Genomic DNA, 27,748 nt, shown 5'->3' with positions numbered 1-27,748 from the left:
TTTAACCTCAAACACAGACCAGATCTAAGGAGACCTGGGTGCTAGAGGACGCTTCTGAAGGGCGACCTTAGCTCCGTTGCGTCTCCTCACGGAACGGATCGCTCTCCCAGAAGCAGCTTCTTGCTGAAGTACCTTGTTCATCAGCTGTGAACGGAAAAGTCTTACATTCAGGCATTACTTGGCTTTTCAAACTGCCAGAGCAGTGATGCCCCATGAGGCGTTGGCCTCTTCAACGTGGTGCTACACTTTGCTCTCTTCTGCCCCTCCGCATTCACGAGAGAAATGGACTCCGGCACACGGCTCTAAATAAATCTCGCTCTAGATAAATCTCACTGCCTGGGGTGAAGCGGGCGATTTAAGCGATCCCTGAGCTGTCGGTGGAAACAACCCAGATCTTCGGGTTAGACATCTCAATCCTGTTCTTCCAAGAAACGTCAGGTCCCTAAAGCATGGAGAGCTCTGCAGCTCCAGTCCTAACCCGCAGCATTCCCCAGCAAAAAAAAGAAATTTAGGTAAATTTAGGTCACCGACTCTGCCTTAAATCAGCGGTACGTTATTTTAAGACCCAAAGATTGGACGCACTGCGTCTGTATCAAAGTACCCACCTGCGTACCCAAAGACACAGATAATACAATCGCTTGATGCAAGCACAGTCCCTACTGCGAAACGATGATGCAAACCTCAGCGGCGTTAAAAAAAAAAAAAAAGCTAAAATTTGCAACCTTTATTGTGCCTGACATAGCAGGACACGAGCAGGTCTCCGCTGGGTGCTCCGAAAGCGTCTGGCATTCTTTTGCGGGCGCAGGTATTTGACAATCTAAATGCATTTTGCACGGAGAAAATAAGCAAAAGGAACAGGATTGGTGAAAGCCTCAAGACAAACAGGGGGTGAAAATCCTTACAGTGGCTGATTTAAATTCCACTCTGCTGTATTATAACGTGCTTGAAAGGTGCCTTTTAAGTGGTTTTCTGCTCTTGTTCTCTCCATTTTATTTGTTTCTGAAACACATTCTCTCACACTTCTTTTCCTCTGTTCAAAGATTTCTCAGAAACTGAGTAAAGACAACGAAGCTTGACAGCACAAGAACTTTACATGTATTAAAAAGCCACCTCAGAACCGAGTCAAGGCTGAACTTCTCGGGTAAGAGGAGGCCGAAGGAAGCTGCGTGAAAAGGAATACCTGGCACTTCAAAACCGAGATTCACCTCGAATATTTTTCCGATTCTTTCTGGCACAACTCACAAACGGATTTGTCTAAGACCTGCCACCCCGATTTCGTCATCCTCGTTGAGGAGAGCTGGTTTTTTAATTCACTGACAGTTCCTGCGTAGTCAGCGGGGAAACCATAAAGACCAGCGGCGTCAAATGACTTTAGGGATACCATAAAATCAATATGATGGATGAAGTTACGAGGCTGCTTGGTCCAATCCAGTGGCTCTGTGGCACCAAAAAGGAAAGGTTCCTCTTCCTCCTCACTCAGCCTTCCTTCTCCTCTTCTCCTGACCATGTAGCACTTAACTTTGCATCTAGGAACCCATTCAACTCAGCCCAGACCCACCTCCATCCTCCCCCACAACCCTCCAACTTTTTTTTTTTTTTTTTTTTTTTTTTGCAAGGCTACCCGGTAAAATCAAGGAGCAACAACGCAAGGAGGAAGGGTGTGGAACCACACAAGTACGAGCGAGACCTCCTTCAGGCAGCAGCAAGCAGTTGAGATGATTCAACACTCTTGCCTAACGTCAAGATGAAGAGGGAAGAAGGCTCTGACTGGCAGAAGATGATGGTTATTACATACAGATTTCCACCTCGCCTTTCTGCCCGAGGTCGCCATTCCCACAGGAGAGTCGGCAGCAGCTAACGCTTGCCAGCACTGCAGCAGCATGCCAAGTTCATATAAAATATAGGCGACGTCAATTTAACACATTGGGCTGTGACTCACAGGGGCTAAGACACGTCCACTTTCACGGTACCTCCAGCGAGGGAGAGGGATGGACAGTCAAAGGCAGTCACGGGTCTAAATGCTTCATGAAGAAAGGCAAAGCTTTTCTGACACAGAAACACGGATGCTCATCTCTTGCCATGCCTGCAAAAATAAAAACAGACAAACAAAAAAACGACCAAAAAACCAGCTTCTTCTCAAACCCTATTAAGGAAGTCCAGGGAAACCACCAAAAGAGCAGAACTAATCTGATGTCAAAGACAAGGTCATTTGATATAATCCATGACACCTCTCATCTGCTGGATGAAAATGGAGGACAAACTTCAAGATATTTTCAAGAGTGCTTCGTTTAACTTGTTTGGGGAAAACCAAAATTCCACTCGAAGCAGGCCTATGGTTGTGTGTATGAATCTAGAGCAAGGCTGCCTCCCTGCAGTTCAATAACGAGACTAAAGCGTCCCTTTAATCAACGCCACCAGCACGAACTTACTGTTCCCTTAGACAAACGACAAAGAGCAGGAAACAAAGGACAAATAAACAAGAGAAAAAAGCAGCTCAGAATCCCTCAAGCATAAAAAGACCATTGTCTGGGTTCGGTTTTGGCCAGGAAGCTCAGCAGGTCTCTACACACCTACGCAGTTTTGCCACTGCGTTACTTGAGGAAGAGTATCCAAAGATCACGTCCAAAAAAAGAAATCGCTTGAGGAATCAGCCAGAGTGTCACTGTCCGAACTCCGCTCCTTCCTCGTACAAGTTCCTAAAACACAGTTTTGTTGGACTTTTCATGTGATTGACCAGAGAAGCAGCTTCTCTCGTGCTTTATAACCGCTGTATTAGCAGCTAATCTCTCTACAGTCAGATGAGACAACAGCAGACGCAGGCTGGAAGTCGTCTCACGAAGAACGTTGACTGAAAACGCTTTACGTGTTCAGGCGGCCCGATGACTCATTTGTGGTCATTTTGCTGCATCTGCCGCAGAGAAACCAGAAAATGTTTCAGCTTATTTATATGAAAAATAAAAAAAAGTCAAGGAAAAACGAAAAGCAAAGCACAGAAAGTTCTTGGCATTGAGTTACCCGGCAGCATCTTTGCTGTGGTGACCAGATAACCAGCTTTCTAACCCAAAAGCCTCCTGCGGACGGTGTCTGGGCAACACCTTCCTGTAAGCGTCAAAGGGCATGAAACCCAAAATAATTCTTCCATCAGTCCAGCAAAGCCGGGTACTGCGCAGCGTGTTTCAGAGGCAATGCGCTGTCTCAAAGAAACCGACGCCGCTTTTAAGAGAGTCCCACCAAAATTACATTTATAAGCAAAAGATTTCAGAACTTCAGAGCTGGGAGATTTATGCCAGACGCTTTTATGGATGTTTGAGTCATCACCCATTTAAAATTAAAAAAAAAGAATAATTAACTGGTTTAGAACTAGCTAAACTTTTTCCATCTGGGGGGTTGTTCCCTTTTAAAAGCTCAAAAGATATCCTGGAACAGCGTGAGCACGGTGCGGCCGGGAGCAAACTCTCTCCACACCCAAGCGCTCTCCTTCCTCTCCTCTCAGGATCCGCTCCCCCTGCCCTTGAACTCCTTGGATGTGCGGAAACGAGTCCCGAAGACCTCGTTGGACCGGGGTTTGTATGGGATGGTGGAAGAGCACGGGTGTGAGAACTAGCGGGTCGGCTGGCCGGCGTCCAGGCAGGAAGCAATCTGGAGCGTGGAATAATTCGGCGGAGACACACGAGCGCTGGGGGAGACAGAGCTGGAACGGCACAAGGAGTTCCAGGGAGACGCTCTCCTGAAGCACCCAGCGGATTATCGCTTCATCAGTCTTGTAATTGCAAATGGTCTTCGAACAGCACTGTACAAATACGGCACAGAGCGCGCGATAAACATTCATCCACCCTCAGATCGGCTTCTAAGAGATGACTGATGCTGTCTCATTTTGGAAATAAAAGTACAGCTAGCTAAAGCAATTTGCCCAAGGTCATCTTAAACCATAAGCCAGCCAAGTTCGGAGAGTCACATGAAGATTTTCTCTTCCTCTCTCCCCTACTTCCCCGTTTCTCAAAGTCTCTTCCCACCCCAGAGATCAGTGGGAGGTTTCCATCCTCAACAATGAAAGTTTACACGTTTACATCCTTTATTTTTCTCTCTGCCATTTGGGTGAGAACCTATGCTTGCACGTCTGGTCGTAACCCACAGTGAAGTCCGGACCACAGCAAAATCTCGCATAGCGTTTCCCAAGTCAACCGAACAATGCAGAAACAAAGGTCTTTCAGTGCTGCATTCAAGGCTCGAGAGCGAGCCAGGAAAACAGTAACTGAAGTGGGTTTTTTGGTGGAAGCCTCCTTCCATCAGGAACTGACACTTCAGCCCTTCTGCGCCAGCTGGTGACGGCGAATGAACGATCCCGAGCAGCTCCCATGAAGCAATTCCCTTCACAAACACAAATATCAGTGCAGCAATTCCGGTTTGCTGCTCTTCTCTTCCCCCCCTCCCTCCCTGGGCCCAGAAAGCAACTAATTCCCAGGACTCCTTCTGCCATTTGGACCATCTGAAGGTACGTGGAGGTCTCCAAACCCGCGTATATGCGCAAGTCCTCATCTGCAGTCAGGCAGCTTTTCTCCAGCCCAGGCTAACCAGCAAGAATAAGCCTTCTGGGCTCTCTTACGTGTCCTGCCTTTGTCTGATCCTGTTTGTTCGGTAACCACAGAAACAGTTCTTAAAAACTAGACAAGCAGACACACAACCTCCAGAGACCAAAGCTTCGGGCTTTGTTTCCATTTAGAAAGACCCATTTGGCACCCACTCATCTGCTCCTCTCTTTGTTAGCGCTGCCGGATGAAGGATGCACTTATCTCTTAAGCCGCTTCTCTCGCCTGCATTCCACACAGACCTGCTTTAAGGGAAAATGCTTCTTGCTTTCCTGCGTGACAGCTATCCGGCTCCCTGCAACCACTGCAGACCTTCACCGAGGCACGCCGTAGCTTCAGATACAACCTCACGCTATTTTACAGCGGAATTTGCTTACCAGCGGTCACGCAGGTATCATAAATCCAAAGCTGGAACACGAAGATCGCAGCACATCGCACAAGAAATGCCATTAATAAAAGCCGGCTCGACTCTAACCATGGCTTCCCCTGCAACCGAGCTGGTCTGGCACCCGTTACACGCGTAACGCTGCCCTTGGTATCGGTAACAAAGCAGATTGCAACCACACAAACGCATTCACCTACAAAACATCACTCGTTCCTTTATTACTTTTCGGTTCAAAAATCGTTCGGGTTGTTGAAAACTCCCCAGAGACCCATCTCCAGCCTCCCTCCTCTTCCCCGCCAAGGCAGTCGCCTTATCCCGTCACACAGCCCAGCAAATGCTGCTAAAACAGCCTTCGCTACACAGATGGCTTTTCTGGACCTCTCCTCTACCTCTCCAACGATGGGAATTTAACACAAGGATTTCAAGCAAGACTTGGAACTGGTTTAGATTCTCCCCCCCCGCCCCCCTTCCTTTTCTTTTTACTCCTACTGCCGCACCAATTTGGACCGTATTCAGCTTAAACATTATGGGCTGCAGTCTGTACCAAAGGTATTTACAAAATAAAAGTTGGTGCGTGAAGCATTTACCGGTTCGTTGTGGCGTCCTTATGGTACCTTTACGCCCACCAGGAATAGAGTTGCCAACAGAAGTGATGAGCGGGGTCCTGTCCTGTAGGGCCGGAGCCAGCGTAAACATCCTTTTCGGATGTAGCCTACAGCAACTCCTTTGGAGACCAGCAGAGAGGAGCTCTAAAACATTGTCATCCTTCTCGACAACCAGAACGTCAGAGAAGCGCAAGCCAACATCCCCGAGACAGTGAACGGTGAAGGGCGGCAACCCAGAAAGAAAAAAAAAAAAAAAAAAAAAATCTTATTCCCCCCCCTCTCTTTTTCTCTCTTTTCCTCCAGATGTTGACCAAGACACAATTTATCTGTTTGAAAGCTCATCTGTTCCCCCCCCCCCTTTTCTCTCTTTTCCTCCAGATGTTGACCAAGACACAATTTATCTGTTTGAAAAATCATCCGTTTCAGGCAAACTAGCTGTTCCACAAATGGAAGAACATTTAAAAATTAAGCGAGGAGCCACCAGCGAGGAAAATCGGCCAATGCAGAAAAGGAAGAATGAGCGATTGAACAGGCGCCGCCGAATGCACGAGGAGAAATCTCTGGGTGATTTTTCACTTAAAAAAAATAACACAAGATGCACATAAACAACAGGTTAAAAAAAAAAACAGGAAAAAAGCTTTGGATTTTGAAAGTTCAATACCCCAAGATTTTTTTCTTGAACATTCATACAATGACTCGCTTTTTACCCCAGCTTTGACCTTCAAGGATTTCTCCACCTGCGCTGCTCCTCTGCCTTCCAGCGGTACAAACACCTGAAGCAGCCATTGCCAAACTCCTCAAAATAACAGCGCCCAACCACACCGTTAATTTTGTATTTTCATAAGAGCCAGAAGTTGGTATAATTAGCCTGAATTACAGGAACCGACTCCCTGCGCAACCTAAAGGAACCATTAAGCAAGACCAGAGTTCGCTGCTCTCACGGCCCTGAACCCACGCGCGCATCGTCACCATTACTCGGAAAAACCCGAGCAATTTGGTTACACGCCGAGCTCCGCACTCCAGCGGCGTCTGCGCCCGGGGAGCTGAAATATTACAGAAGGAAACATTCGGGAAATGAATCTGAGGGAGCTAACAGGTTTTGCTTTTCAGAGAAAAAGCAGCAGAGCAGAGAGGGTTGGCGAGGCCGAAGGCTCACAAAAGACGCGCTCAAAAACCGGGACGGTCACCCCGAGCGCCGGGACACTAAAACGTTTTGCATAACCCCGTGCCGCCGCACAGGGCAGGAATGAATGCATCGAACGTGTACACAGGGACACACACACAGCCCCGGCTTCCCAAGGAAGCCTATTTTAATTATAATGGTTGCCACGGTGACTTTAATTCCACCATCGCTCCAAGTAGTCTCACAACTCCAATTCCACACCACTAATCAGGAATCTTGCATAACATTAGCGCTGAATAACCCAATTTAAACCAAGTTAAAAGCCTGGATTATTGCAGAGGGTGTTGACGCAAAAGGAACAAAAAAAGGGTAAAAAAAACAAAACAGCTTTGTTCAGGGAAGCGCTTCTTCTGTATCTGCTTCCAGCAAGCGCTCGTCATTCTTATCCATGTGGAAGCTACGGATGAGCCCAAGCCAGAGGGAACCAAAATTAAATACTCTTTTGTATTTCAGTCGAACACGATCCTCTCAATTTCTTATAAAGAAGAAAGAAAGAAAGTGCAATGACATCATATCGAGTCAACGGTGCCGAGAGAGTAACTCCTAGTTCCTGGGAGAATAAAACGGCACGGCGATCCTGGAGCATCAAACATGGGAAGTCGGGCGCAAGAGTCTATGAGCTGCGGGAAGAGGTTTCAAACTGCAACTTCTAAGTTTCTTCTTTGCCCACGGCCCGTAGCATGGCCGGCAAAGCTGTGCGGAAAACATTCCCGTAGTTTAAACACAGCTGTAATAAGTGAAGTTGACCTTAGTTGAGACAAAGAAAACTCCCTGAAAGCTATTCTCGTCTCCCTTTTGGGCTCCAGGTCTATAAAATTCAGGGGTACCGGTCTAGGAAGAGATGATCGCCACACTGTTCCATCGGTAGTCCTTAAGCAATTCAAACACAAACATCTCGGCAGAGGACAGGTGAGATACCCATCCCCTTCGGATGTAACTCTTCCTGCTGAACAAAGCCAGCCTGGATCCTCTCTCCACGAATTTTGAAAGCAGGACTCCTTGAGACTGAGGCCTTCCACAGGCACCCATCTAGTGGTCAATTACCAGGATAGTAAAGGCAAATATATTTTTTCTCCCTATCAAAATACGAAATATTTTCTTCTTCACTTAACTTTTTTCTCCCTCATAACCTTTGCTCACCAGAATTTTTCCTGGACCTACAGAATTTACGTCTGTACGGACCCCAGGCGCAACAGGATGAAGTTCCGTTTCTCACTCCTGGAAAGCGGTGAAGACGTCACATTTCTCTTTCTCAACCTTAAGTGTCCAAAACGCAGCATTTCCTCCAAAAGCAAAACAAGGAGCAGCAAAATCTGACCTTTAGTGGTATCAGCTTTGGTGATCTACCCTGCAGACTGTTTTCTGTAAAGTCACATTTAAAGCATTAGCTTTGAGAGGGGCAGCAGAAAGAGAATTTTTTCCCACTGTTTGCAATATCCCCTTGGAGATAAAGTAGATACAGAAGCTGCGTACACCGTTCTCAGCTCCCGGAAAATTACCAGCACGGTCCTGACTGTCTTCAGCCCGCAAACCCTTTGAGATACAGCCTGTGCCACGCTCTCAGGGCCCTCCTGTGACTTAACTCCTGCACGGCGAACAACGGAGGCTTTCAAAAACATTAGCGACTACTCCCGCAAAATCCCGTTTTCTACAATGTCTTCCAACTCCTGCGGCCAGGGACGACTCGCACGGATCAAAACCTGGATAAATAACTGAGCCAAATGCCTCATTCGTTTGATGAGCGAAGCACAGAGGTGAGAACCGTAAGAGCTGGCAGAGTCTGCTGCGTGCAATATAAAGCCCTCGGTTAGCAAAGCTCAAAGAAGAAATTAAACAGCATTTCTAGAATATGCAGATACCACTAATTTGATGGGAGTTGCGGACATCAGCAGCACTGGGGGGGCCACCCAGTACGGCGGGACACCCCTCCGGCAAGGAGACGCAACAGTAGTTTAATAGACTTCCCCTCCCACAATTCTCGTATTGAAGCCTAATTTGTTCTGCTTGTATTGTGCTCATCTGTGCATTATTTAAACGCATCACAAAAGCCAGGCAACAAAAATCAGGCATAGGCTGGTATTCAGCACTTCTTCCACTGTTTATTTTGTTGCGCGGTTATTCTCCTCTCCAGAGTTGTGTTGTTTGTTTTGGGTTTTTTTTTTCCCCCCACCAGCTAAAATTCACACTTATGTTAGGAAATAATAATTACGGCAGGAAAGGTAAGGTGGGAACAAAACCATCACCCCCCACTCTTCTATTTAAGTTCGAAATACGGTTTTCCATGTAAGACTGTGGATATTTCGGCAATATTAACGGCAGTGTTTAAAACGCCGCAGTCTAAAATCCCTGCATTCCGAGCTGCAGCTCTCCTGTCATCAGTCTCAGCGGCAGCAGGTTAGATCTCAACACCCATCAGAGCACACGAAATAGATCACAGCGGCACCAATAAAGCAGAAGCAGAGGAAATTGCTAATTTTCGTGCAGAGCTCTGGCGCGCGATTAGTGCTTTGTTACTTGATAGCCAGGAACCTGTCATTTCTGGCCGTGTACCAAATCACTTCTAGCTCTAACAGGTAAGTTACCATGATTTTTAATATTTGATCCAAACACGGAAAAGGGAAAGCTGTTTGGAAGGATGCAAGATTGAGAATATAATCACGGAATGGTTTGGGTTGAAGGGACCTTAAAGGCCACCCAGTGCCACCCCCTGCCCTGGGCAGGGACACCTCCCACCAGCCCAGGTTGCTTCGAGCCCCGTCCAACCTGGCCTTGAACCCCTCCAGGGATGGGGCAGCCACAGCTTCTCTGGGCAACCTGGCCCAGGGGCTCACCCCCCTCACAGCAAAGGATTTCTTCCCGAGATCTACTTAATAAAGTCATCGCTTTATGACAAGAAAGTGTTGCTTGTTTGGCCTTCACAGCAGCCCTGAGACCAGAAGACCATGGCTTCTAGATAAGGAAAAGAGACGGATAAAAGCCAACAGAGGAAGAGGGGAAAGAGACGGTATTAGCCAATATCCCAGTCGTTGGGAGATGTGTTCTGATGTGAACCCCTCCGCACTCCAGGTCCTCCTACCAAATTGTCTCTCCAGACCAAAATTGTCTACCCACTCCTTTCCAAGCCAAGACCTTCCGTCTCCATACTCCCATCTCCTTCACTTTTATACTCCTGTATGAAAAAAAAAGGATGAACATGGGTTAGTTGAGTGCAACAGGGAGCGAGCTGCACACTCATGGCGCTTCCAGCTCCCCCCGTGATAAGGGGGGAGATTTGATCAAAGGTTTGATTCGGGCGCATAAGGTATTATTACTTTTTACGTTACTTGAAAAAAAAAAAAAAAAAGGATTTTATTATCAAGTCTTGAAATCTCACACACTAACAGCAGACAGCAAGACTGAAGTGGGATTCAACGCCAGTGAAGAGCAGAAAAATTACAGCAGTTCGGCATTACAGAAAGCCACTTCAACTAATACCCGACCGGTTGAATGTGAAACACTGGAAATCACGGCAGTAATCTCTCATCCCAGAATACAGGTTGGGTGTTTTTTTTTTTTTTTTAAAAAAAAAAATCCACATCAAACACACATTAGCGCATTCTGCAAACAATAAAAACCATCTTAGCCCATACTGAAGAGGATCCAAGCAGATTTCGCCACCTCCATAAACACTAAAGCTACGGAGAGAACACCAAATCCCAGGCAGCGAGCTTTCGGGCAGCCGGGAGGAAAGCTCGCTGGGAACGGATACCAGCATGAGCTGCAGTAAGCTGTTTTCCTAAATTGCTCCTTGAGTCATTTCTTTTTTTTTTTTAATGGGAACACTCCATTCCCCGGTTTTTTTCTCACATAACTTCAGGATTAAACGTCGATCACTTTACTTCACCTCTGTGAAGCAATAACAAGCAAAGCTTCCCAACTGTCAGATGAAGGCACGTTCATACTACTTCTATTTTTAAATACTTGCTTTTGGAATAAAATTTGAAATCGGGTGGTTCGGCAGTTCTGGGTAGCTAATTTTTCGACTGGCTTTCCTCTTCTTTCTGACACTCATGAAAAATGCAACTTGCTGCCTATTTAAGGCTCTGTCAGGAAGGAAAAAAAAAAATAAAATACCTGGAGTTCCAACATTGCCACCCCTGCAATTTAAAGTCAGGTCAGCACGCTGCAGCATTGGAATGTTTCACGTAGCAAAATGCTAAAAATGCTACTAGAAGAACCTAAATAATAGAACCTAACAGAACATAGAAGCTAAACCATTCTATGATTAGAAAGAAATCCTTTGCTGTGAGGGGGGTGAGCCCCTGGCCCAGGTTGCCCAGAGAAGCTGTGGCTGCCCCATCCCTGGAGGGGTTCAAGGCCAGGTTGGACGGGGCTTGGAGCAACCTGGGCTGGTGGGAGGTTGGAACTCAGTGGTCTTTAAGGTCCCTTCCAACCCAAACCATTCTATGATTCTAAGAATATTAAGGCTGGAAAGCTGACCGAAAATAAAGAATCCCAGAAGTAAGGTCGTTCGCTCAGCCTGGAGTCGCACACGCGGCAATTAAGTGCACGCACACACACACTATTGCTTTCAGAAGAACCTGTCTCCATCAGTGGACAGGACGTGGTTCCAAGGTTGGGCTTTGCTGATGCTCTGCTTCCCCCGTTGGGAAGCTGCAAAACGCACAGAGAAGGAGGCGGGAGACTCCAAAAAGAACAAGGGCTTTTGGTTCGGCTGTTAAACGCTGCCCTGCGTAATTAAATTCTGTATTTTTCTTTGCCAAAGTTGCTATAGGCAAGTCTACGCAGGCAGGTGCAGACAGACTGGAGCTTAAGCTGGATGGAGAGAAGCCAGCTCTGGTCCAGAAGCTGCACGGTGGTGGTGTCGGCTCACGCAGAGCGCTGGGCTGAGGCACCCCAAAGAGAAGAAGACATTAAGTGAGTCATATCTGACCAAGTCGGCATGTGCAGAGCAAACCTGGGTCTGCCTGCATCTGTTGAGGCACGTCTTCGCAAGACACCCGCAGTAAACTTTTCACATCTGGCCACTAACTGTAAGATCATCATCTCTTCATGGCTCGTGATCCAGAACTTAGAGAAGCGCTGAGCACTCACAGCTCCAACCGCAGGCGGTGGGAACTGTGCTTCGACGACTGACACGAAGGTCGGATCATCTCCACTTCACAGTGGAAACCCCAAACGTATTGAGAAATAGTCGTAATTTCAGCGCCATCGATACCCCAGCTACAAACCCGCGATGAAGCGGTGCTACCTTCCAAAAGCCGGGAAATACTTTACGAAGCATCCCAGCGCCATGGTGACCTTCTCGAGGATGCAGAGAAACGTTAATTCTAGGCTCTCGCCCATCCTCGCTTACTCTCGAGCACTCCAAGGGTACACTTGCCGAAAAGCCTTTCATCTCAGACATCAAAAGAACACAAGCCTGACCATGTCACTCCATTCTCAGAAGAGTCCCCGCCAATGTCAGCCCCTTCAGGGAACTGTTCTGCTGGTCACCCAGGCTCCTGGAAAAGCCACACGGAAACCTCTGCTCTCTCAAACAACCATTTTGCTTGAGACAGCTGTGCGTTACTTCTACTGTAATAAAAACCAGAATAATATTTCACTACATATCTACACAATTAGACATGTATTTTCCAATAACAATACTATAATAAATTAACAAACAGTTAAAGGTTTCTCTCTACAGCACAAACTATATGAAGGCTCATACTTAGGGAGAACCACTGTACATCAGGACACCAATTTAATCAGCTTCACGTGCGCTTTTACAGGGTAAGAAGTAACAACTTCTGATCAATCAAAGCATTCTTCATTCTACGAACTGCATTTTGGAGTAAGCACAGATTAGATGAGCTGCACCTACGGAAAGCACGAAGTTTCAAAATCTTCTTAGGAAGCAGTTCATCAACAGCTCTGCCTGCAAGGCTGAATTCCTGCTCCGCTCTAGGAATAGCCGTACAATTTCTGACGCAAAAAATGCCAAACCAACAGATAGATAACATTGGCCTTCCCAAAATACAACTAGAAAGAAAAAAAAAAAAAAAAATCTGTTTTCTATTCAGTACACAGCTAATGGGCACAAGCACAACAGCAATTTACTGCTTCAAGGCCTTAAGCGGTAACGGTCAGTTGAGAAGTGGTCTCAAAAAAAAAAAAACCAACATTTTTTTCTACATCTTTGACCTCAAATCTCCCTGAAGAGCTGTTATTTCATGTTCCTCAGTCTTATTTTCTCACTCACTGCCTTCTCCCGTTCCAGAGTCTGGATTAAGCTGGAAAGCCCAGGCAAGTCTTCCGTTGAATCCAGTACACGTGCTCTGAATTTAGGTTTCCAGAATCGACTTTGCCTCTCTCCGCTGGCTGCGGCAGACCTGCGAGCGGGCACTGCGGAGCTCCTCCACGGCTGCACCATAAAAATGAGTAAACGGAGTTTAGCAAAGCTTCGCTCCTTTTGACCTCATCGCAATATTTCCTCTTAATCTCGACAAGATCGGTTCTAACAGAAGACTGGATTGCTGTCGCAACTATGAACATTTTTTTCCCCTTTCTGTTGGCAGCCTGCATCAGTGACTGACAGCGACTGCTCCTGCGGAAGTCCGGCTGTACGACTCCCCAGCTTTGGTTTATATTTACAGACTTTCTAGCAAGAAAGACCCTGAACCGGCATCGGTAGCCGCTTGTTAAGAAATGAACTTAATTATGGCTTCTCTAGGCTGAAATTGAGGCATTTCAGCGGTATCTTTTTGCCACAGAAGCCTTTAACTGCAGACCTGAGCAAGAAATATTTAAAGCTTCTCTTACCCTTAATTCACCCTTTTTCTTCCTAGTCACTTTGTTGCTCATTTGAAGCCCTGGCACTTCACGTAGAGCAAACAGCCTCCAGTATTTTTATTTAGAGGCTGGGCCTTATTCCTTGGGCTGCATCTCTTCCATTCATCATTCGGATTTTGTAACTTGCCTGTAGCTCATGTCTCTACACAGGGATTTAACGGGACGCCAGCTGTCGGATTTTAGGAAGGAGATTTCCTTCACGACTGAGGTTCTACTCTTGGACCTCTGGCATGAATCCGTGAAAATAAATATCAAAGAAGAAAATTAAGTGGCTAGTTTTTGTCGTAGCTCTACAGAACATTTGGACCAATTCTATTCTTTCAGTCTTTAGTTTTCTTCAGATTTAACCAAGGCGGCAGGTCCCTCGGTCATACAGAGAAATCTGCCTACTATCTCCACACTGCCTAGCCGCTTCCTTTCTCTTGAGCTTTACCTCTCCCTTGTTTGAGTTAAATCATCACGTTGTTTTACAATTCGCAGGCAGAGTTAAAAAGAAAACCTGAAAGGTCAAACACGGCTCCGAAAGTTGTAATTGCTTTACCTTGCTCATCCTTCAAGCGTCAAGTCAGGGCCAAAGCTAAGACTAACACTTTTAATTGCTTGTAAATTCAAATACTGGGTTTCTGTCCCTCCAGGAAAGGCGTAAACACAAAGATCATTATGTGTTTCAACATTTATTTATTTTTTTTTATCCGAGAAAGCAACAGAGGTACGGTGCCATGGCCTCCCGGCAAACACAAGTTCGCCATCCCCAGTTACGAGGTCGGAGGTACCTGCACCACACTCCGGCTTCTCATTTCCAGGGCATTACGGTTTATAGCCCGCCATCTACTCGCATTCACAGCCATTAGTCTTCTATCACTTTTTTTTTCCTTCCCCAGTCTTCTTTTATCTTCTCTTCTGTTCCCGAGCCTCCATGCCAAAGGTTGACGTATCGATTTTTGTACGCAGTTCCAAGCAGTCACACGCAGGCACCTTCTAAAATTAAACCGCGCACATTCATAGGGAGACAGACCCACGAGTATGATACGTAATAAAAGAATATGGCCTCCAATGATAAGATTTTACTAAATAGCTTTCAAACCACGCTCATTACGAGCGACACTTGGGAATTCAGCCTCGGGGGAAACATTTATTACCTAGCATAAGTGATCACTAGGGGTTAGAATGAAACCGAGAAAATAGAAAAACAACACGCGAGCACGTAAGAAATCCGTAAGGGAGGCACGCACCTGCCAAAAAAATCCCTCTGCCCCACAAAACGGTGCGGGAACATCGCAAGGAATTTACACACATTTACCAGGGAAAAGCTCCACTTTCATCGCAGGCAATGAAATCTGCTGGGAGTCAAGGTCAGAAGCATCATTTAGACGAGCCACATGAGAGTCATTTATAGTCTTAGCAGAATAAAACCTCCCATCGCAGCTCACCAGTCAGGTGATGTGCCAGTCTAGTGAGCACCAGGCATTTATTTTGATGTAATCGCTTCCCCGAAGAATTTTTACAGCGAGGAGTTTTAGAAAAGGTTATGCTCCAGCAGTGACATTACACAAGGATGCTGCCCCTCGTTTCTGTATTTTATTTTTTTTCTACGCCCTGCTTTTTTTTTTTTCCTGCTTTGCCCACAGACAACAGCCACAGCTTTCTACCGCCGCTGGCACTGCAGAGGCGGCGTAGCTCTGGAAAAGCAAACTGTGCTCTGCTCTAGCCCACTAAATGAATCAACAGCACCGGCAACCCAGCAAATCAATCCCTTCCAATTCTAAAAACCTCTGTTTTAATGATGCGAAGGAGCAAAAGAACACAGCTTGAAATTCAAGGAGTGAGCTGCGCTTTCGGTAGTGAGTGGCGGGGACGAAAAGGAAAAACAACCTTTCCTTTTGTAAGTGGGTATATGCTTAATATAAAACTTCACAGCTACACAATTGCTGGCATTTAAACTTCCCAGTATGGTGTACAAGCATTCACTAAGCCTTACTTGCCGAGTAGTTAAGAGTCATTAAACCAAGAAGTGCATCCGTTCAAGTATATGTTCTTCTCTCAGCTAAAGAAAGAGGGGCACAGAGTTATCATTAAAAGGCTAAGATCACACGGCTAATCAGTTTGGGAGTCTTAATTGCAACCCCTTACTAGCTCCCACCCCACGCACACTCACGACAGTATTTCCAGAAGTTCTATGACTTTTGGCCACTTTTATTTAGTAACACCCTCAGGAATAACACAAAACATAAGCAACCACCTCCCCCCAAAGCCAATGAGCGATCACCTAATCATCAAACCACACTATTCAAATCTCAAACGGTAAACAATTTGTGTGACTCAGGGCCTTGACTCACATCCATGGATAAGTTTAGCCCGGGACACCTGAAACTGTTACTCAGCCCCACGGCTCACCCGGCTCCAGGAGCGGGGACGGCAGAACAAACCACGCATCTCCTGAGTCACCCCCGCCAGCGGCTGCCAGCACCCTGGCACGTAGGCTCGCACCACCACCGAGCCAATTCCACACCGAGCTGCTGCTGGAGGGGCCTTTCCAGCCCTCCCATCTCCACCAACCTGCTCCTCACGCTTCTCCCGCCCTGTTCCCTGCTCTTCCTTGACCCCACGTTGGAGGGAATCAAGCCAACGGAACACTAACTCAATGTAAAGTGAGAGGTTTTGTGCAGTTTGAGCTCCCTGGACTGCCTCATCTCGGAGCAACGCAAGAACCTGGCAGCAGGGGAAGGGGAGAGGGTCAGGACATGCAGTCTGAGGCAGGAGAAGATGTGGACCACCCCTGAAGCTCAGGCCATCAGCCCACGCCTCGGACACGGGTCAAAGACACACTCAGCAGCCTTTCTCGGCAGCAGCCAGCTCTGAAGCAGCACCAGAAAACCAGGCGTCGGCTAAATCTACCTGTGTAGACGCACGTAAAGGTCACAGCCGCGTCCATTAGAGTTAGCTGTAAAAGTCAAGTCCATCTCAGAACTGAGGTCTTCTAGCCACTTCTTGAGAGCGCGGATCTACAGCAAGAATCCAGCGAGAACAAGAACGTGATTACAGAGATCTTCACCTCGATCTGATGGGAACCACCTCTGCAGGTGCCATGAAGACTAGCCCAGCGTACTTGACCGTGACCTCTGGGTTTGTAGAAGGGCCACCATTGTACGAGCAGGTGTGCGAGGCTGCAGAATCAGGACTATACACCAGCTGTAATATCATAACAAAATGAAGGAATCGCCTAAATAAAAAAAAAAAAAAAAAAAAAAGAAATCGCAAAGTTGTTAACATTCACCAGTTGCGGGCACATGAACTGTCCCCAGTCTGCCAAGGTAAAAGATTAATTAGCCCGTCTAAAGGCAGACGGGCGTAAGGAAAACACTAAGCCAGCATAAAAAAAGAGTTTTAAAATAAGAGTGGTGTTCAGAGGAAAGAACAGCCACAGCTATTTACTGGGAACTCTGTGCTTGTGTCAGAACTATGAAATAAACATTTGGTCACACAGTACTTCAAAAACGCACGTTAAAACTTCAAGGAAAGGGGGGAAAAAAAAAAAAAAAAGAAAACCAGAAAAAAACAGCACTTTTAATATATAAGCCAGTCGAGAAAAAAAACTACTGAGATTTTGTTCTTCCAGGCAAACACTGTTAAGAACTACAGTTTAATTTGTTTCACTACAAATCTGATATGATCTTGCTTATCTATTTTAAATAGACCTTTACCTTTATTTCAGGTCCTAAAGCAAAGTTCTATTAGATAGGAATAAAAAATTTATCTGCTTCTTTTCGACTTATTTTTGTACTAAGCCTTCTTTCAACAGATGCTTTGGCTCTGCGTGCCCAATTTTTCAGTCGCAGGGCTGGGAACAATTTTATGGCTACCAAATCTGGTGGTTTTTATTTAACTAGCACGACTTCCTAAGAAACGGCGGAAAGGACTCTGGATTTGTAGATCTGGTAAATGAAATGCCTAACAACCTCTCAAGTCTCTGGAACGCACACAGAGAAGTCACTGGAAAGCAACGGTACGGGGGGGCAAGAAAGAGAAGGAACAGTACGTACTCCCAGATCCCCTCCATCAACACATCTCGCTTCCTTTAGCAACCAGACAGATTGTCAGCTCCCAAACAAACCCAGCAGCAAAGCAAAGGCAGCCAGCTGGGGAGCTTTGCTGCTCCGTCAGCTTTACTGGCTGTTCCTCCCGCATCCAGGTTTCTCCGGAAAGCCTGGCATCCTCTGCTCCTCTCACAATTGTAATGCACCCTCTGCTGCTGTTGGGAGCATCCAGGGAGAGCGGCGCAGGTTCCTCCAAGCTGTTTCTGATAACGACTCCATCACCCACCATCAATACTCCCCTTCCCTCCTAGACGCTGCAAACCCTGTGCTCCAGACAAGAGCTGGACTGATTTTGGCAGCGTTAGGCTAATGGTACCTCCCGGGAGGTATTTAAAAGATGTGTAGACGTGGTGCTGAGGGACACGGTTTAGTGGTGGTTTTGGCAGCGTTAGGTTGATGGTTGGACTCAGTGATCTTAAAGGTCCCTTCCAACCTAGACAATTCTATGATTTAGGAGCAGGGTGCAAGGAGAAACCCTTTTTTGTCATTTAACAAAAAAAATGAGAGGGATAAGGGAGGAGTTCAGAAGTATTAACCACACTTGGGAAATATGGATACCCTTGAGGGTCTCTAAAAATCAAGAGATCGGATTAGGATATCAAATGGGGAGGGCTCCAGACACTGGGGATGGAAGTCACAGTCTTAGTGGAAAAATGTCCCTTACCACGGAACTGAACCCCCCAGCAGGGATTTCTAAGGGGACGAAGGAGCCCTTGGATCCAGACTCTCTTCACAGGGAGACCTCGCCTTACGGGGATGCGCTGCTTCCCACAGAGTCTCTAGAAGAGACTCTAGTTTCAGGGAAGCCACACAGGAGGAGATCGCAGTTATGGAGATAAAGTCCCTCATCCTGGGCCTTCTGAAGGGAGAGGAAAAATGAGAGCGACAATGAGAGAGGGTGGAAGCCCAGCAATATGCCGATGAAGTCTTCACCCCAAAGTTCCAGGAGTAGGGAGGTTCCCCTTATGACAGGGACGTTTCTTCCCCTACGTTCCCCAAGAGGTCCTTGCACCATGGGGGAGAACTCCTTCTCCTGAGGCTTCCAAAGGAAAGGGTGCCAGGCACCAACAACTCAGGTTGTTAATACGCAGGGATCTCTGTCTCGGCGCATCTGAACGCATTTGTGTCTGTAAGGATGCCCACAGCTGGACGGCTGCGTGTGGGCAGGTGTGCACTGGTACAAGTGCGTGCCTGAGCACGCAGCAAATGGGTGCCCATAGGCACAAAGGTGCTGCTTTGCACCCATACGCCGGCATCCCGGGAGAGCAGGTGTCCTTTAGTGTGTATATAGCGATCTCTGTCAGCGTTCGTGCAGCTATAGGCATGTGTATGTAGAGCTGCACGGGTACGTGCGTACTGATCGGTGCGCGTCTGTGCACCTCTTTGCATCCCTATAGATCTCTAACTGCGTAGACTTGGGAACAGAATTGTCCAGGTTGGAAGGGACCTTTCAGATCATCAAGTCCAAGCCCTAACCTGACAATAACAAAACCACCACTAACCCATGTCCCTCAGCAGCACGTCTACCCGTCTTTTAAATACCTCCAGGGACGGCGACTCCACCACTGCCCTGGGCAGCCTCTTCCAAGGCTTGACAACCCTTTCCGTGAAGACATTTCTCCTAATATCCAGTCTAAACCACCCCTGGCACAACGTGAGGTCGTTTCCTCTTGTCCCATGGCCTGTTCCTTGGGAGAAGAGCCCGACCCCCCCTCACTCCACCCTCCTTTCAAGGAGTTGTAGAGAGCAAGAAGGTCTTCCCTCCGCCTCCTTTTCTCCAGGCTGAACACCCCCAGCTCCCTCAGCCGCTCCTCACAAGTTCTCCAGACCCTTCTCCTCGTGCTCCAGACCCCTCACCAGCTCCGTTGTCCTTCTCTGGACTCGCTCCAGCACCTCAATGTCTTTTTTGTAGTGAGGGGCCCAAAACGGGACACAGTATTCGAGCTGGGGCCTCACCAGCGCCCAGTACAGGGGGGTGATCACTGCCCCAGTCCTGCTGGCCACACCATTCCCGATACAAGCCAGGATGCTGGTATGGCGTACTTGCAGGTACACCTCCCCTGCATGTGCAAGGATGTGTCACACATGCGTATAGCTATGGCATACGGACACCTGTATGAGTGTACACACTATATACATGTTCCTCTACGTACCAGCATGCATTATGTAAATGCGCACGTCCCCATCTGTGACCTCCACACATGTGGGTTCACAAATACACAAGCGGATGTAGAGCTATGGCTATACGTATTCATGTGTAGGTACAAAAGCGGTTGCAAGCGTGTTTATAACCAGCTACGCGTACTCCCGTGTGTGCATATATACCCCAGCAGTATATATACCTAAACAACGTAGTCGCTGGGCAAACAGCGGTCCTTGTGTTCCCAGTGTCTGCCCATACTCCTCAATGGGCAAGCGCCAGAACAGGGGCACCCCTGAGGTGGGGGCACCCCATGCAGACCCACCCCTGGGTGCCCAGCGGTACACCCCAAGGCGCACACACACACACAGAGCGCCCATATTGGGTACGCCTGATTATCCCTCCCACCTCTCTCTGCACATTTTTATCTGGCGCATATCCGTCTTCCCAAGCGAGCAGATAACCCCGGGGATGTGAACCCGCTGTGAACCCACACACACACCCGGGAGCTCATGTACCTGGCACGCGTGTTTCCCGCAAACCACCCCCACAGCCCCGGGTGTGAAGGAGTGGGGTGCACACACAGCCAGCAAACCCTACGAAGCCGGCACATCGCCGGGCACACGTACAGCTGATGCGGACACCCCAGGCAGCACCACGCTGGTCACACGTATCCGTGGGCATATCTACGGCCAGCGTTTGCCACTTACCCACAGGGCAGAGAGGCACGGGGCGGGGGGGGGACATAAGAAGGGGATAGGACCCCATGTCCCCAGAGCACGTCCCCACAACACAGCCGTGGCCAAGGGAGCATGGCATGGGAGCACCCCCAAAGAAATGGGTGCCCCCCTCATGGGAGAACCCGCACAGCTATGGGAGCATGGCACAGGAGCAACCCCACAAGAGCGCACCCACGACCACGGGAGCCCCCCCCTGCCTCCAGCAGCAAGCCCACGGCCACGAGCGCACAGCACAGAAGTCGTCCCCCCCACGGCCACAGGAGCCCCCCCCAGCCATAGAAGCCCCCTCCAGGGGAGCACCGCCCACGGCCACAGGAGCTCCCCCCACGGTAGCAAGCCCACGGCCGCAGGAGCCCCCCCACAGCCATGGGTGGCCCCTCCACGGGAGCCCCCTCCACGGCCAGGGGAGCAACCCCACGGCCACGGGAGAAGCTGCCACAGGACACACCCCACACACCCCCCAACGGCAGCACCTCGGGGCACACCGACACCCCATACCCTCGCACCGGGGACCCCCACGCCGGGATGGGATGAGGGGGGCAGCGCCATGTCCCCACGCACCGGGCCGGTTCCCCTTCCCCGGTGTGCGTGTGTCCCGGTGGGGGTGCGGGGCCGCCGCCCAAAGCCACCGGGGGAGGGGGGCTCTCCCCCGGCGTGTGTCCCCCCCCCCTTCCCCCGTTACCTTCTTGACGGTGCGCGGCGCCTCGGTGACGGTGCCGTCGGGGCTGACGAGCGCCTCGGCCGCCGGGCCGCCGCCGTCGCCGCCGTCGCGGTGCCGGTGCTGGGGGTGATGCGGGTCGCTCCGCTTCATGGCCGAAGCCTGCGGTACCTTGGTGGCGGCGGACAGCCCGGGGCAGCCGCTGAGGGGAGGCCGCTCGCCGCCGCTACCGGAGGAGGAGGACGCCAGGGCCGCCTCACGCTCGGTGGCCGGCAGCGGGCAGGGGGCCGCGGCCACGCCGTGCCCGGGAGGGTGAGCGGCCACCGGCTCACACGGCGGCCCCGCCGCCTTATCCATGGGGCCGCTCAGCTCCTTCAGCTCCACGGCGGGGGCTGCCACCTGCACCGACATCGCCGCCGTCTGCCTCAGGGACCGCCCGCGGGGCACGCCGGGACCTGCAGTCCTCCCGCCCCGCCGTCAAGAACTACAACTCCCGGCAGCCCCCGCGCCGCCCCGCCGCGCCCCGCCCCCGCGCGGCGCCGCGGGGGCGCCTGGGAAATGTAGTCCGGGAAGGGGGGGGCAGACAGGGCCGCAGGACCCCGCGAGGCGCGGAATGGCGGCGGCGGGGGGTGAAGGCCGGTCAGGGCCGCACGGAGGCGTGCCCGGGCTGTGGGGCCTCCAGCGGCCCTTACACCCTCTGAGGGCGGCGGGTGCAGCACTAAACCTCCCTCCCCGTGGCGAAGTTTGTGGTTTTTTTCACGTTTTAGTGAAATTTTATTTTTCAGCCCATTGCACACCCCCCACCCAGCCAGGGGCCTGTGCCAGGCCGCTCTCACAAGCCCGCTGCTCCGCCACAAGCGAAACCCCTTGAAAACAATGAGGAAAAACCTTCTGGCAAGGCAAGCACAACATCCAAGAGCCCGGAAACTTGCTGTCCTGCCAGGTTCTGCGAGCCCACAGAGCCCCTTTGTGCGTCGGCCTTCCTTCAGGAGCCTTCCCACAGGGAAGAGCCAGCCACGAGCTGCACCACAAGAAAGACTTTGAGGGTCTGGAGTGTGTCCAGAGAAGGACAACGGAGCTGGTGAGGGGTCTGGAGCACAAGTCTGGTGAGGAGCGGCTGAGGGAGCTGGGGGTGTTCAGCCTGGAGAAGAGGAGGCGGAGGGGAGACCTTCTCGCTCTCTGCAGCTCCCTGAAAGGAGGGTGGAGTGAGGGGGGGTCGGGCTCTTCTCCCAAGGAACAGGCCATGGGACAAGAGGAAACGGCCTCAAGTTGTGCCAGGGGCAGTTTAGGATGGATATTAGGAGAAATGTCTTCACAGAAAGGGTTTTCAAGCCTTGGAAGAGGCTGCCCAGGGCAGTGGTGGAGTCCCCATCCCTGGAGGTATTTAGAAGATCGGCAGATGTGGTGCCGAGGGACACGGTTTAGTGGTGGTTTTTGTCAGCGTGAGGTTGATGGTTGGACTCGATGATCTGAAAGGTCCCTTCCAGCCTAGATGATTCTATGATTCTATGCCACCGCCGCCATCAGGGCTTTTTATCCCTAATTTTCCTTTCCCTTCTATGCTCTCTTAGCGTATTTCCCTTAGTTCTACCACTCTCCTGTGTCCTTGCCCAATGTTTTACGATCCACAACGCAATTCTGTGCCGATCCGCATCAACTGTTCCTCTTTCAGGGTAAGGTTTTGCACCGGCTGGCTGCATCGCTCGTGCCTTCATCCCACCGGTCTTGTGAGGGACAATTCTGTGATTCTATTTTTCTAAATCCAGTTCTTCAGGAAAGCTCCTCTTAGGGAAGGGGAATTCAAGTGCATCCTTGTTTGGTTTTTTTATTATTATTGTTATTATCACTGTTAGGATTAATGCAGTATCTCTGGGCACAAGCCAAGGGCCGAAGCCTGTGTGTTTGGGGCTGCAGAGCGAGCACAACGCGGCAGGAGGTCGCATCTGCCACGTTGCGCCAAGTCGGAGGCAAAAGGACAGTTTCTTGATACCAAATGGGGTGTGAGCGGCCAAACAGGAGGGATGCGGAGGAGCCCGGAAAATGGAGAGGCATGAAATACTGCAAGCTTGAGTGGAGCTTCAGGATCCATCGCAAATGCCAGAAGTTAGAAATGTGCAGGACAAAACAAGCTGCAAGATTGCGATGACCGGGAGAGTTTCCGATTCCCAAGTTAACACCCGCAGCCCCAGTATGTTTGAGTTACTCGCAAGCCCTGGGCGAGCTCGGTGTTTGGGCTGAGCTGGCTGCGAGATGAGGCGCGGTGGGAGGGGAGGAGGAGCCCACAGAAAAACCCCCAAAATCAGGAAGCAGAGGAGCAATCGAGGGCAAGGGGCAGTAAAACCTGAGAAGCCGAAGGAGGATGTCACGCTTGGAGAGGAAGAACCTGGTCAGCAGCTGATGACACGCTGCGTTGATAAAAACTCACTGGGGACAGGAGGAAAAACGGTTTAATTATATGCCAGGGTGGCAGCTGGACTGGAAAATGCCGAGGACGGAGGCGAGGAGAGAAAGGGCTGTAAAGCATTTAATGGGCTCCGAAGGCAACGCTGTACAGGAGGCGGCGGAGAGGACGCTGGGAGGAATGCGTGAGGGGGGTTGAAGTTAAAGGAAAAGAAGCGCGTTACTTTGTGCGTGGAAAGTGCCGGGGAGAAGTCCCGACTTTATTGAACTAATGCTATTTCCATATTGAAGCGAAATCAGAATCTGCGTGCGGGTTTCACAGCGCGTTTCTGCCTCTCCCTAGGATCAGAAAGCTCCGTCTCAGGGCAGGTTTCAGTCTCAGAAGGGGCCTTTGAAAACAAAACTCTCTGAGAGCTGCCATAGGAGGGATTTGAAGTTGTAGCCGATGAATATCCCTCCCCTTCGATATACGCTGCGTGTTTCTTGCAGCCGTAAGACATGAGCAGGCTCCATGCAGAGCTCTGCTGCAGAGCGGGGCTTGTGCGGACCTGCAGCTCGGGGCAGAAATCCTCCAGATTTTATCGTCTCCTGGTGCTGCAGATCCCACAGTCCGACAAAAAAAAAAAAAAAACCCAAAAAACCAACAACGGGTTGTTTTGCACACATTTGACCCGGGGGAATCTGCTGCTCGGGCAAAATCCTGACCCGGAGTTTGGTTCTTTGGGCTACCTGCACCCCAGCCCACCCGGCTCAGCGTAGGAATCATAGGATCTTCACTGCGCTCGCCCTGCTCGCCTTGATATACCACCAGGGATGGCATTTTCCTGGAAAAAAAGGTCATACACTAATCTCAGCACGCCCAAACACCCCGGCACTAATCGGACACGCCTCCGTCACATCGGGGCACAAACCACTGGGCAAATAGATACCGCAGCTCGCCAGAGATCCAGCAACCCGAGCAATCTGCCCGGCTCCGCTTGACGATTTATCTGGGAAAACAACGGATATCAGGAGAGGAAGGGAGAGGCCGTTTGGGTAGGGAGGACTGGAACGGTTCGAACAATCGGGGCTCTGTGAGCGCGGCGCTGGCGGTGCCTACGGGAGAGGTTCGTGCTGGCTCCTTCCCCGTGGACGGGAGCCCGGCAGCGAGGCAGGGCTGCCTTTGCCCGAAAGGAAATGTCGGAGAAAACAGCTTCGGAAAGGCAAGAGCCTTTCCTTTGAGAGCCGTGGCGGCGTGTAGATCTGCTCAGGAGATAGCCTGGCTCAGGAATGTTTTTTCTTACCAATGACGATGCAACAAAATTAAGCCAGAAAAGGAGTAAAATAGCTGCGGTCCTTCCCGGCGCTGTAAGGGCAGGCTCAGCTGTGGCCTCCAGCCCGTTTCGCCTGGGCCTGACCTGCTGGCATGGAAATGCCCCTTTCCCGGCCGGGCTGGGGACGGGCACGCCGTGCGTGTTGGAAGCGAGCTGGACCCAGTCCATCCCACAGCGGAGCTGCCGGCCGGGCCTGGCGTGCAGGATCCTGCTTGGAAGGGACCGCGCAGCCTGCGCTGCCTGGCAAAGGTCAGGGAAGAGCGAGATTAGACGCCAGCGTCAGACATTTCGTCGTGGTCTCTGTCCTCCTCACTTCCCTGGCACGGGATAACTAGAGAGGGAAGGATGGAGGGAAGCCCAGGCAGATATGGGTGTGCCCTGGTGCAGACCCCCATGCCTTGATCTTGCAAAAACAAAGAAAACATGGAGTTTTCTCCACCAAAACAGCTGGAAAATTGAGCGTGGCTGAGCCGTAATTGCCATATTGCCCTGAAATCCTTCATCTGACCACACCACATCATGTGGTGATGCCGGACGCCTGCCTGGGAGGAGACCGGGCTGGTTAATGGGTCAGCAGAGCCCCCACTAACGACTTTCACAGTCTGGATTTGTCCGTTCCTGTGATGTTCAGTCCTAAAAGCAGTGCTGGAAAAGGGAGGCAGCAGCCGGCTTCGGGGGGACGGTACAGGCTGGTCCCGCCGTAGAGCAGGGGAGCTTCACCCAGCACCGCTACGGAGGCTGAGCCTTCCAGAAAAGAGGGAAAAAACCCAGATATTTATATGGAAGTTTTTCAATTCTTTAAGATTAGTACCCTCCTGTAGGCTGACAGACACAGTAGTCATTTCACCCAGATATATATAATCCCAAACTAAAAGTCGATACCACCCTGTAATAACTCTTCTAATTGTACCTCCTGTACTGCAGATACGAATTTCAGCTGATTCCGCCCCTCCCTGCCTAATGGCGTTGGGACGTTTGATAGGAGCAATCCGATTTTACTGCAGCTATCGATTCGTCCCCGCCACCGACTTTCGCTATCGTAGTTTTCATTCATTTAATTTACGGCAAAGGCAACCAGATGGCCGGGTAGCGCCAACGTTTGTCCCCGGGGGGCGAGTAGTTACGCGTATTCATAACGAATATCATCCAGATTCCTTGAAACCTCCCTGTCTCGCCCCGATGAACGCTCTCGGGGGCGTTTTAGGAGACGTGTGACCCTCCCAAAAAAACACTTAAAACGCAGAACAGTGGGTCAGGGGTGCACAGGCGCGTGGAATTCCTCTCCCTGTGCTCAATTTTCATGAAATCTTTGCAATCTTTACCTGCCACCTTGCTGCCATGCCGGGGGGGGGGGGGATGCCGGCCGGCCGGCCGGCCAGACAGACACACGCACAGGCATGAGCCTCATTTCCTTAGGAAATGGGTTTAAAATAATAACTGGAAGATATGAAAAGCCGTTTCACAATGGGAGGGCAGGCGGGGGGAAGAGGAAGGGCTTTTTGCTCCTTTGTCATGTAAAGTGGAGACTGAAATATTGCGCCTCACCGAAAGGGAAAAGAATAATAAATAAGAGGATGGTATTTTACGTGCGACCGTTCGAGCTCTTCCTTTTCTGTCCTGAGGATGCTCGAGGTACAGCTGGGGAAATTAATTGGGTTTTGCCAGCCAAGGAGCGGAGCGGGTGACGCCTGGGCCACCAAAAAGAGGAGATTTGGCCTTAAAACTCACCGGTAACCTTACCCCGGCGCTGAAGGAGCCAGAGGGAGAAGATGCTCTTGGGAAGAGGTTCGGGGGATGCGATGCAGGGAGCAGGAGTGCTGAGGATGGTGGGGACCCTGGTCCAGCTTTGTCCCCGTCCCTAATAAAGCCATCCCGAGGGAGGCATCTCCTCCATCGGAGCTGGCTCGGCCACCCGGGGGGTCTCCGGTCCCTTTCCTTGTCCCACGTCACACACGTGAGCGCTGCTGCGGGCAACCGCAGGGCTTTCGCTGCTCGCACGAGTGGTTTCCTGGCTGCGGTTTCCCTGCGACCGGCATCGGTCGGGGAAACCCACGGCGGCGGCTGGCAGCCGCTGCGCTGCCGTCCCCGTCCCCAAAAATCCCCGGGGAGCCAAAAGGGTGGGAGAGGCAAAGGAAAGGCACCTCCTCCCCACCTTCTTATTTCTTATTCCCCTGCAGAACCAGACCCGGCGCTGCGTACGACACCTCGAGCAGCCACAGTGCTGCGCGGAACCGCCGGCCGCTTTCAGGTGGGGACGCTCAGGGCACAGAGGGTGTAAGAAGTCGCAAACTCGCGTGCCAGTTGTGAATTTGTCCCCCGCCAGGCGTTTCATCCCTTTTAACCAGGATGTTTTAATCCTAACCCGGTTTAAACGGTGGTTTGTGACAGCTGCTTCGCCTCTTTCCCCACTAGAGCAAAGAGCTGGTTCCATCTTCTAGGCCCCTTACGAGGAAGATGCGGCATTTCCCAAGATAAATGCTTTTTCCTTCCTAAAAAAAAAAGACTTTGACCCTGTGTGACAAATCAAGGAGGTTTTTCTGTTGCCTGGGGGAAAACATAGGGGACGTGGCAGGGTCAGGATGTCTCCCGTCCTTTACAAAATTAAATATTTTAGCTTTTTGTTTCAAAAACAACGTATCATTTAGGAGCAGCTGCTTCAATCCATTTTTCTTTTAAAAAAAGAAGCCCACAAAAGTAAAATACAGATAGATAAAGAGAAAAAAAAGCCCACAAGAATAAAATAAAGGTGTATAAAAAGACACATTTTGTCTCACCCCAGAGAAACCAGCCTTTACTCCGGCTTCCCCCTG

At 50.2% G+C, this 27,748-nt stretch overlaps 1 protein-coding gene across 1 annotated transcript in view; it reads right to left on the bottom strand.

Annotated features, from left to right (window-relative positions):
- The window catches only part of AHCYL2 (adenosylhomocysteinase like 2), a 113,893-nt gene extending 92,194 nt beyond the window's left edge, over positions 1-21,699 (bottom strand). The window contains exon 1 of the mRNA XM_074573132.1: positions 21,250-21,699. Within this exon, the coding sequence (XP_074429233.1) occupies positions 21,250-21,636 (387 nt within the window). The 5' untranslated portion in view covers positions 21,637-21,699. The remainder of the gene's footprint in view (positions 1-21,249) is intronic.
- Between the last annotated feature and the right edge of the window lie 6,049 nt (positions 21,700-27,748).

This window comes from Larus michahellis, chromosome 1 (assembly GCF_964199755.1).
Source record: "Larus michahellis chromosome 1, bLarMic1.1, whole genome shotgun sequence".
NCBI classification, from domain to species: Eukaryota; Metazoa; Chordata; class Aves; order Charadriiformes; family Laridae; genus Larus; species Larus michahellis.
Note: the sequence above shows the minus strand (reverse complement) of the source record. Positions and strands in the feature narration are given on the sequence as shown.